This window comes from Schistocerca gregaria, chromosome 3, assembly GCF_023897955.1.
Source record: "Schistocerca gregaria isolate iqSchGreg1 chromosome 3, iqSchGreg1.2, whole genome shotgun sequence".
NCBI lineage: Eukaryota > Metazoa > Arthropoda > Insecta > Orthoptera > Acrididae > Schistocerca > Schistocerca gregaria.
In genome coordinates, this window is record NC_064922.1 from 916,512,598 (window position 1) to 916,524,647 (window position 12,050).

At 41.0% G+C, this 12,050-nt stretch overlaps 1 protein-coding gene and 1 long non-coding RNA gene across 2 annotated transcripts in view; one reads left to right on the top strand and one right to left on the bottom strand.

Moving 5' to 3' along the window:
* Positions 1-12,050, bottom strand: part of LOC126355528 (uncharacterized) — a 57,827-nt gene that overhangs the window by 25,978 nt on the left and 19,799 nt on the right. The window lies entirely within an intron of this gene.
* Positions 11,014-12,050, top strand: part of LOC126355515 (cuticle protein 16.5-like) — a 260,085-nt gene continuing 259,048 nt past the window's right edge. The window contains exon 1 of the mRNA XM_050005858.1: positions 11,014-11,070. Coding sequence (XP_049861815.1) covers positions 11,059-11,070 — 12 coding nt within the window. The 5' untranslated portion in view covers positions 11,014-11,058. The remainder of the gene's footprint in view (positions 11,071-12,050) is intronic.

Sequence of the window (12,050 nt, forward strand, 5' to 3'; positions counted from 1 at the left end):
TTTTCTCTGATTTCCACGACAATGTCTTAATGATTTTTGGAACAAAGCCACAAGCGAAATCCTTACCCTTTGTTCACTAAGAGATAGTGTTGCACATCTGTGGTCTCGTTTAGCCGCTTCAGTAGGACGTGGACTACATCTCTAATGACACAGTGCTTTGCATAGCCTCTCCGCAAGGACGACACTCAGAATCGAAAAGTGTTCTCAGTTGATAACCGGAGCAAGCCCTACGAAAAATCGAGTCACTTTCGTAAAGTTTTGTTGACCTACAAAAAGGACTCAATTCGGTGAAGCGATATTAAGTATTTATAATCCTCCGAAATATATTACAGTAAGAGAAGAATAATATACTGTACTTACAAGAACATAATCAAACCATAAGGGTACAAGATTGGGAGAGAGGTGCTAGGATTTGTTCTTTACAGTTCGACCTACGGGTCGAAGAAGCAAAGGAATGAATAATAGAAACGTAAAAAACTACGACTAAAACTGAGCGTCAAAGGATATCATTAGAAAGACTGGCTTACGATTTAGCAGTCCTCTGTGAAACTGAAGAAGAATTGCAGGACCCGTTCAACATAATGAATAATCAACGATGCATATACTAAAGAATGAGGACCAAAGAAAATGAAAGGAGGAACAGAAATAAGTTTAGTCACAAACAAATAATGTCAGAATTGAGGATCCCTTAGTGTTGGCAGTGAAGAACTTGCGCCACCCTGGAAGCAGATAATATTGTACAGAAGAAATGGTAAATGTGTCGTGCGAGTTCCTGGAGTGGGACAGGGGAAAGCTAAACGGAAGCGTTAAACAAGAAGGAATGCATGGTATGTAAGGACTTGCAAGTGTGACAACAATGGGAAATAGTTATCCACGGAGGATTGGCATAGGAGAGGAAAGGTCAACGATTTGTTGGTGAACATGACAAGAGAATGGTGCCAATTCACTTGTTTGGTTGGTTAGTGCCGTATCTACACGATCCCTAATTCGGTATTCAAAAATTAAGTGGACTCATATTCGAAAGCGAAGTTTTAAAAGATGAGGTAGACTAAACGTTATAGTTACTATTCTATGTTGTTTCAATTTATAAATTTTGTCGTATCTTCCATCATTGCTAAACTACCATCAAATTTTTTTGGACGGTGTCATTTATTAAACTAAACACAACCCTTTTTATTAGTTTGCTGTCATTATCATATCTTTAATGAATGTATGTTGTAGGTGGTTCAACAAGTTTGTATAGACACTAAAACGATAAATTTAAATCAATGGCTGTTGAAACGGACGTTGCGAAGTTATGAGGAGCAGAGAACACATTTAGTAGCACAGAAGCGAACATTTTTACGTGGTGTCAGAGGAAAACAAAAGGTATTATATGAGTGTCAGGAGAACTAGTCGGAGAAAGTTTGATGTGTTGGAGTAACAGGTTGAGCAGAATAAGAGAGAGAAATTCAATGAAGGTTTATTCGATAAGTTATTCGAGCAAAAGGTAGATACTGGGTAAGATGGCGAAGTATCGGAAGCTGAAATGGGTTATTATGAAAATAAAATGGGGACTGCGTTATGCATGGGAAATAAACTCATTGTATACATATAAAAATGCATCAGTGAAAGTGAGAGGAGAAGTACTGATAGAACTAGGATAATGACTACGACAAAGCTCCTATCTGTCTCCTACCTATCTGTCTCCTACCTATATATAATTAGAAAATATGAATGACCACAATGCCCTAGATGATAAGGGGGTAAAACCTGGAGGAAGAGAAATGTGGTTTTTGAGGTCTGCATACACCTAGTAAGAGGAGAAACAGAATTAAAGGATATAGTGGAAAGCATTAGGTTAAAGGGAAGATTTATGGAATGAAAATCAACACACACAATATAAAAGTAATGTCACAAGGAGGAGAAGTGTCAGAACGTGTAGCTTGCCTTAAATAACTTGGAAGCAGGACAGAAACCGACTGAAGAGCGACAAATAAATTAAGAGCAGAATAGTAATGTAGAAAGACGCATTTTATAAGAAAAATAATCTTGTTTCTGGCACCAATTTCTTTGACATCAGTCGGTCGCGTGCTTTGCGTGGCACCTTCTTCTCCCTTACCAACCACTTCATTTGAAATCTCTGCTCAAGCACCTTGGACAGTGCTAACTACTTTCATCTAATTTCATTTTCGAACAATAACCTCTTTTCGACGTTTCCACTTTCATTCTCCCTTTCACTAATTCCCTTGCCCTACCACCCTTTCTAAATTCTTCCCACTCATATTTCTTTAAACCGTAAAACAAATCATCACGATCCCTAAATACTGCTTTTCGCTCAAATTGTAAAAATGTTCAAATGTTTGTGAAACCCTATGGGACTTAACTGCTAAGGTCCTCAGTCCCTAAGCTTACACACTACTTTATCTAAATTATCCTAAGGACAAACGCACACACGCCTGACCGAGGGAGGACTCGAACTTCCGCCAGGACCAGCCGCACAGTCCATGACTGCAGCGCCAAGACCTCTCAACTGATCCCGCACGACCACAAATTGTCTTTGTTTAGTTGTCTTTTACTTAATAAAATGTCCGATTCCTTACTTATTTTGGTGATATTTTAAACGAAAAAAGGTCCACTGAACGCCCATGTGACATCATCCTCCCCGCTGCCATTACTGCAGTTGCGCTAGGGGCAGCTGATCGCTCCACCACGTTCATTGCACTCGTTTGTTCAGTTCGCACCCTCGACCCTGTAGCATTGCCTGTCGCCTGTGACTCTTTTACGCTTGCACCTGTTGTTCTGCGTGTACAGACCTGTGGCGCTGCGATTCCATTTACTCGTGTCTCGAATTCACATTGTTTTGAGCTGGCCATTGTGGCCGAGCGGTACTAGGCGCTTCAGTCCGGAACCGCGCGACTGGTACGGTGACAGGTCCGAATCCTGCCTCAGGCATGGATGTGTGTGTGTGATGTCCTTAGGTTAGTTAGGTTTAAGTAGTCCAAGTTCTAGGGGACTGATGACCGGAGACGTTAAGTCCCATAGTACTCAGAGCCATTTCAACCACATTGTTTTGGTCAGTATGATTTCTTTAGTTTGGGCCAGTAATATTTGTTCTCACGAATATGGGCCACGAAACACGTGGGCCATAGTTTTCCGCATCATTTTGGTTTTGATAATTTCATGGAGCAAATCCTCTACTGCAAAGTCAGATGCTACCGCGAGCTCTCCCTCTACGTCTTTGCATCATATTTATGCGGTGACGTTCATTCTCATTCTGTTCATTATTCTCATGATCACCCGATCCCAGCTGTTATTATTTTGACGATAACCACGGTTTCCTCTCCAGTGGTCCTCATTTCGACCTTTTCTACAAATGACGAGAAGCTTTTGTGATTACTTCCCATGCAACGTTTTGAATCCTCTGTGAGCTTTTTCCATAGTTCCCACACTATTTCAGATTCTGTTCATCTGTTTCCCATCAGTGTAAGTTTTCGATACCACATTCTGCAAAACTCTTTCACTGAGTTTCTGCCTCTGTTGCCATATAACCTGGCCATGATAAACTCCCACCTTAGACAGTCCTGTTATTGCTCTGACCAGTTTTCCACTATGAATTTCTGTTTAAATTCGCCAAATGACATTTGTTCTGTATCCAAATTTAGGCCACATCTTTTCACTTTGCCAGCTAATGCGCTCATGGTTACATTTTCGTTTTCCTGGTTCGTTATGTGATCAGGAATATTCATTTCACAGTTTTTCAAAAAATCTAAGGGGTGCCATCCATTATGCCTTTTTGCCAGATCGAATCATTCTTCGCCCTCTAGCAAATTGCTACACGTTGTTCTGTCAATGACATAATTCGATTTTTCTTTTATTTTCCTTTCAAGGTCGCTCACTTTACCTTGAATTTCGGGAAATGTTCTGTGCACACTTCTTTTCGCATGTTGTCATTTGTTTACTCATTTCCTTTTCGGAATCACTCACCGTTTGTCTCAACTGACGAATTACAGTTTTTCATTTGTTTACTGTTTCGGTTTTGAGGCTGTAAACATTTTCATCAACTTTTGTTACAACCAGAGGTTAAACGGTGTCTTGAATCTTCATTATTTCGGTATCGAACAGATCGTTGACGTTATTAATCTGTCCCTGCTTAGTGATGACATTGTTATTGATAGTATCTGTTTCAGTTGTTATGACCTTTTCTCACAATACTTACTTTTGAGTCTACCTTTTCGATCTGTTTACTGATTTAAACACCTTGTGTTTTAAGCTGATAGCTCATATTACTATCTTGTGCTGCAATTTGTACTGACAACATTTTTAACAAATCGTTCATGCTCAGCGGTTTCTCGTTCTAAGGTGTCCTCACACTCAGATTTCAATTTTCGTGTTTCAATCGTTTCACTTTCGTTTTTTTGATGAACATATCCATCGAGCCATTGGCATAATCACTGTCTTCATTCATGTCGTCCGTCATGTTTTATTTGAAACGGGCTCATCATCTAAATTTGATCGTTGACGTGCGAATGGTACTCGACGTAATCCTGTTGCCATCCTCTTGCATCATCTGTGCTCTCGTCTAGTGAATTTCTGTCTCCTAGTACAACAGGTATTTCTTCGTTTCGCTCATTCTGACCTACAGACGTCTTTGCACATATTTTAATTTTGTTAACTCTCTATATTTTATCTTTTAAAGACCTTGAAATGTCCCCTTAGAAAACTTAATGAATACTGTGCTGGTAAATCCATTACGTTATTTGATTTTCAGGCAGCTGAGCAGAAATGAATGTACTCAGACATTTCGCTCTTTACGTATTCTGATCTACACTAAACTGACACACAATATTTTTAGCGCAACGCAATCTGGCTTTCAATAATCTCTGCAAAAGAATGGCCCTGACTAACGTTAAACGATACCTTTCACAAATCACTTACCTCACAAAAATCTTCGTTAGTCGAACTACTGCAATACTGCGATCGCCACTAATGCCAGCTAAATAAAAGGTTCAAACTACTGAAGGCACTAACCACTGATAGGTATAGTTAGCAAATGAAAGATTTTGATAGAGAACAAACAATGTATTTAGCTTAATAGTGTTCAAAAGTCATAATATATATATATCAATCCATGATATCCAATATTACAAATTTACTCTTTCTGATGGACACACGTCCAGATCGGCCGCTCTCAAAATTCCGGCATCTCTCTCCCTACATCCACCACTGCTGGCACCTCACCTCCAACTGTCCAACGCTACGCGCTGTTAACTGCCAACTGCCCAACACTACAATGGCGAATATTGCTCCAAGAATGCAAACCAACCACAGCCTTCACACAGCACAGTCAGTGATTTTCATATAGAGCGCTACATGGCATTACCAACATAAAAACCTAAACAGCCTACTTACAATCTGTACAGATTTCTGTTAATTATTTTGCCTGATCTATTGCAAGTTCGCACAGCTGGACATGCAATACTCATCTTCAGTTACTTTACGCCGAACATTTATGTTACAATCTCTATTGTAGTGAGTAAAACTCTGACTAATGTCGTGTTACGGTCGTCATATATAACACTAAAGTGGCGTGAAGCACACTAATGTTACCTTCTGAGAGGATTTCAAAGTTCGACAGTGCGTTCGTCTAATGGAAAGGGGTATTGGAGTATAATTTAGAATTTTGTGCAGTTAACCGTAAAACCAAATTTTAGTTTGGAAATATATATTTGAGAAAATTGCATATTAGTTATTAAAGTTACTTTAGTTGAAACTTCCCTTTAAATAACAAACAGGATACCAACTGAACTGTGCACTCTGTACTCTGTGTGTAGTAGTAGTAGTTACCAATAACACGCACACCAGTAAATTATGGAGAGAAAAATTCCACCTAGCTCATACTAATGATGGCCACAATCATTACCATTACTTAATCAAAATACTGAAACATCACTGCATGAAGCGCAGAACTAACTTTTGACATGGAGGGCTTCTATCTTGACTGACATGTATAACACAAATATACATGAATAACATCTTAAAAGCAATATTTAAGCTCCTCTGCATATAGCAGTTTTCCTTAGGAACAGTAACAGTTACTTTTTTCTCAATAGGAGAACAATTTGATGGGAGCACATAAAATGGTATAGTTTTACTACCCAAGGTTCTTTGATTGTTGCGAAAATAAAAATTATCACTGAAAATCTAACCATTCACTTAAATTAATTTGGAAGGTAATAAAATGCAACACTTGGCTTAATTAACTTCAAAATGAACCATTTGTGATGTGTACCAGAACTATACTATCTTTGAAAATGTGCATAACTCCACTCCTAACAATACTATCACAAATCGGCTCATTGAATATTTATACGTACTTGTACTTTAGCCACCTGGGAAGCAGGCATTCTTGCCAATAATATTTACACAGTCTTGCACTGTAACCCTACAAAACTGTATTTTATAGTAAATTAAGGGTGCTTTAGCAAAAGCCCATACAACTTCACTTTTATGGTTTTAGCTTTTAAATAATTAAGTTTTTCGCATTCCTATTGATTAATCTTTACACGTTTGTTCTTTAGCTTCTTACCTAAACATTTCGCTTGGAGTAGTTCGTAAACAAAGCGCCCAAATTTTACTCTTACCTTAACTTTTACCACTCCTTTTACTTTAGACAAAAAATCACTTTTAAACGTATGAATGGCATAATCGTTTAAATCAGAATACTCAGTTTGAGTAGCACTTAGATGAGGACCCTGCGAAGGTTCGTGATCAAGACTGAAGTTATGGTTTCGAACACGAATTGACGTTTTTTGTGATTATTACTGAAACAACACAAAAATTAATTGGTCCATGGACATATAGGTTACATAACTGAATGTATGAAGCCTGTGAAGCAGTAGTGAAGATTAGTGGCAGCCGTAATGGTGGATAATTGTACTTACGACTCTCGATGCGTGAATGCTCCAAAATAAAATCTCTTCTTGGCGTCAGAATTTCAACGTATTGAAGCCATTCCATTACGTGAATACCAAATAACAGCCTGGTCCACATCCGAGGCCTGTCTTAGCACTGTCCAGGTGTACCATGCTAAGGCCAGACACACACTGCATGCCGTTCACACAAAGGAGCCGCTCCGTTCGACTAGCAAACACACATTTTACATCGCACTATGCCACTATCGCTGTAGAGGGACTTCTCTGCAGCGCTTACATGTTACAAATAGAAGTGCCCCAAACATGAACCAGCATTTAAGAAATATACTCATTTTATAAACATAATCATATTACAATAACTTAAAATTTCAACCCATTTTTTCTCTTGTTTCGAAAATACATTATAAAACTCTAATATTCCTGCCATACATCAAGGAGTTCAAACACCACAGAATGCACACTTCATAAACTGCGGATACACACTTACTTAAAATAATCCTACTCCTAATCATTAAACGTGTTACAAGCTGTGAGCTGGGTGTGGCTCACGTTGATGCCATTCATAGCTTGGCATCTTGTAATAGCCAAAAAAAAAAAAAAAAAATGTTACACACAATTAACGGCAGAAGGCCGGAATTACAAGTGGGGAAGGCAATAACATGTTAAAACATTAGACTAAATTTTAAACAATTATGACGTTCAAATAATATGGAGTGATCCAGAGACAGTGCTCCCTGGATCGATCTGGGGAAGGTGACTACATCTGTGTAGGTAGTGAGACAGGCAGCCAAGAGTTGTATTCACATAACAGGATGCCAGCTCACACTAGGTGTAGCTCAAGCGCCGACCGACCGACTAACCAATCCGCCTAACGTCTGATCACCAGTACAACGATGGAATATTTTTAGGCAAGAGCCAAGACACGGACAGCACCACGTCCTTAGAAACACACCCAAGACCGAAGGAAGCACTAGAACGAAGGTATACCTCCAAAATACATTTGCACAGTACAATTCAATAGGGTGTCGATCTACACGCCGTGTCGGAAAGCATCAACACGACGAGGAAAGGTATACTGCCATAAAAGTACGCTAACCTCCAGGGCAGGTAACTGTGGCGCTAGCGGCCACAAAGCAGAAAATACCGCTGGTAGCACTTCACTAATAAGATTAACACTAAATCCATACTAACATCAAGGAGTAGTAGGCGCGAATAGCTTCCGCCAACCTGACAGACTCCACATGTTGCTGTTGGTCTCACCGACCCTGGAAGCTGCAACGTGCAAACAACATTGAGATCTCAAACAGTGGAGGTTTCAGTACTGGACGCGGTTCACTCAACTTCTAACGTCCTGGGTTCTGTCGTCGGTTACAGCAGCTCGGTCCGACAGTGTCTGCTCCCCACCAGCGGACCCAGGCTGTCCTCACACTGCAGACCTCCTCACAGCTCCGTCCGAAGCAGAACTCATCTTCGTTCACAACCCCTCACCAAATACAGTACGCAGACAGCATAAAAACAACTGTTCATTCAAAACCGCAAGACACACACGGATCCAGGAAAACAATTCCACCAAAAACTCACAATACTATATCCAGGCACTGTGAAACAACACGGACGAATTGTGAGTCGGCACAAACACAGAGAAGCCAGAAGAGGTGAGAAGACCAAATGCACGTCGTCCGCTGCGGCGACCGAACGAACGACCAAGCAACGGCCGTCGCCACTCAAGTCAGGCACGGGAAAGATCCCAGAATAAGTCGTTGACTGACAACTTGTTGCCATGAGGCCACTTCGAGAGGCGGGCACACACAGGTGACAGTTGCGCTACACGGATATCACGGCCCATTCAACTAAAACTCGCTGAATCCGGTTCTTGACGTGGTCGTGCACTCTCACGACCACATCGGACAGTGCTTGTGTGGCGCCAGCGGCCCTCACTGCTGCTCTGTTCCAACTCCACTAGGTCAACACACGACGACCCGGAAATACTAGAGGCCGCTCCGAAGATTGTAGCACAGTAGGCGCTATCGACAAATGCTGCTACTGCCACTCACGGACAGACAAGGTCAGCAAACGTAGTGGAGCCAGTGAACACACTAAGAAAACGAGACGACACTATAAATGTTACAAGAGACATCAACGTGAGCTGCGCATGGCTGATGGCTGTCTGTGCTAAAAGACAAGCAACACTGATTGAACCTACAGCAGAAATCAACGTGGAAAATTCCGTCCGTGGCTAAGCGACCGCTTTCCATGAAGTGGGGCCGGGGCTATTCCTCAGATAAGTAACATTGCTTGATACGGTATCACGGTACTTTAGATTTTTATCTTTGACGGTGCTTTATTCTGGCATGTATTAGTTTATTTTATATAAATGTTTTTGAATAGGGTCCGCCTTTAGCAAAACACAGTTTTGTTTTATAACCCAAACATGTTTCACTGCAGTTGCAGCATCCTCAGTGGGCTTTTATTTTCCATCTTTTTATCACATGGTGTGGTTTTTCTGACGTCTTGTGTTTATTTTATGTTTCTGAAGAAGTGGATGGATTACTCTGATTGAAACCTGGTTAAAGACCAGTAACTTTTCGCAACTGAGGCGTATCTTTGATGTATTAATAGACTTCATGTTCCTAAACAACAACGCGTCATATCAGCATACCACCATTGTTCGCGATTGGTTTGAAGAACACTGAGAATAAGTTGAGCGATTGCCTTAATCAATCAGATCGGCCGACATGAAACCTATAAAACATTGATCAGATATAATCGAGAGATGGGCAAAATCCTGCACCGGAAAACTTTCGTATTAATGGGCGACTACAGAGGAAGTACGGTTCTATATTTATGCAGGGGACTTCAAAAGACTTTTTGATTCCATCTCAAAAGACATTTTGAGTCCATGTCACGTCGAGTAGCTACATTACTCCGGGCTAAAGGGCATCCGACACGGTATCAGGAGGTGCCCCACGACTTTCGTCACCCCAGTGTAGCGTAATTCTCGATTCTCGTTCTGCAAAAATACAAGTTTTATCGACATTACTCAGCTGCAGTTGATACTATTATATAAAAAAATGACCATTACTTAACATTCCTCTGAATGTAAACGATACTTCTGATAGAGAGTTTGTGAAAGTATTAGCATCTTGTGTCAGTGGAATTAAGGTCTTGGACAAAACAAAATTTCAGTAGTTAAGTGATACTCGTTTATATCGAATATACTAGCTGAAAAGACTTAGAAAACATGGCAAGTGATTTTAAAACTCAAATTCGGTACTGAATCACGGATTTGAACATCTAGCACAGGTAATTTGGATTTCTGGGAGGAGGGAAAATGAAGGGAAGAAATACACAGCAAAAGTACAGCAAGGAAACGTAGTACATGTCTTACGGTAATTCGTGCCTTCGTTGTGTATTAATAAATCAAAAAGTTCAACGGACTGCGTGATTCAAATTCAACATAATGTTGAATCAACGAACGAGACACTTTTTCCTTGATTTGCACAAGCGGAACGAAGAAATAGGCATTAACAGTTGAAGGTAGTATGTTGTTGCCTTCCTCCAATCTTTGAACTGACTTATCCATTCAGTTCTAGGGGAACCTACGGCTTAACGTGAATTTTAAACAAGGAAGCAAAGCGGCGTTTTTCGCAGAGGTAAAACAACCGGTAAGTAGCACACAAAAATCGTGGAATTGACAGGAGATGGAAACAGAGACCTTTGGATTTGTGATCTGGCACTTCGGTATTGAACCAGCGAGCCATATAAGGTTTACCAAGTCATTTAATAACTGAACTGAGTAGAATTAATAAAAAAAAATTAAAATTAGGGAGTCAGATGTTGCATTTTGATTGACAATGATGTCTTCTTCATTTTTTAAATGTTTAAATAGTCTTTATCACTGTCTCATATTCGATTTGTTCCGTTAAAATAACGCAATGTCCATCCGGAACAAACATTCCGGGAGGTATGTGGCCATCGCAACACAACGCCCACGGGAAGACCTCGCACAAGGCCGGCAGTGCAAGGTTCGATACTTTCACGCATTGTGACGTACGCTTGCCCGACATCGTATAAATAGCGGGCAGATACCAGACAGAAGCACATTTCGGCAGCAGCAGTAGCAGCAGCAGGAAGCAGCATAACCATGAACACCCTGGTACGTACCATTCTTCCAGACTCCAAGAGCAAATGCCTCGTTAGATGTCATTACTTCAGCCTGTAACGGATAGCTATTGCTGTATTATATTTCAACGTTAACGGTAAATTTCTCAAGTCCAGCTGGAGCCCACACGAAATTTAACATACATTTGGGATGTACGATAACATATTCGAAATTGGAAAGTAGGACTTGAATTTGCTGTGAAAATCTTGGAAGGGGTCTTCAATATATGAAAGAACTTGGTGGGTAAAAATTATACCTCATTAGAGTACTGCAGAACTTTTACTGGTCGTTACTACGTGGTCTGAGACAAACTGCAGATGATTTCAGTTACGGTCTGTTAAGTAAGACCGTGGTCGGTGTTATACGCACATGGTAAAAGGTAGCAGGTTTTTTTCACAGCCTAGTGGAGGAAACGAACGTCCTTCATGGAGGGTCCAAAAGCATTACTTTACTTTCAGTTGTTAACTGAGATACACGAAAAGGTACATGAGTGCAACTTGTGCATATCATTTTCAAGCTGGGTTCCTCCCAATTCTCGCTAAATATATGGGTAATTTTAACGAAATAACATTGCACGTAAAACGAGCAACAATTGCACTACATTTACGTGGGTTTCGGCTGAAGTTTTGCTCTGTTGGAATAGGAGAGGCATAAAAGTGATCCTAGTATTACCTACTAGGCAGTTTATAGTTGTTTACGGGACATTTATTCAAATGCAGACCTTGTAAGTTAGGAAAAGTAGAACGACTAATGATTGTAGTGGCATTCTGTATTTCAGATCGTCCTGAGTGCCATCCTGGCCGTCGCCGTGGCTAAGCCTGGCTACCTCGGCGCCGCCCCTGCCGCAGTCGTCGCCCCCGCCGCCTACGCCGCCCCCGCTGTGGTCGCCGCCCCCGTGCACGCCGGCTACGCCGCCTACGGCCCCGCCCCCGTCGCCGTCCGCTCCGACGGCTACCTGCTGGACACCCCTGCCG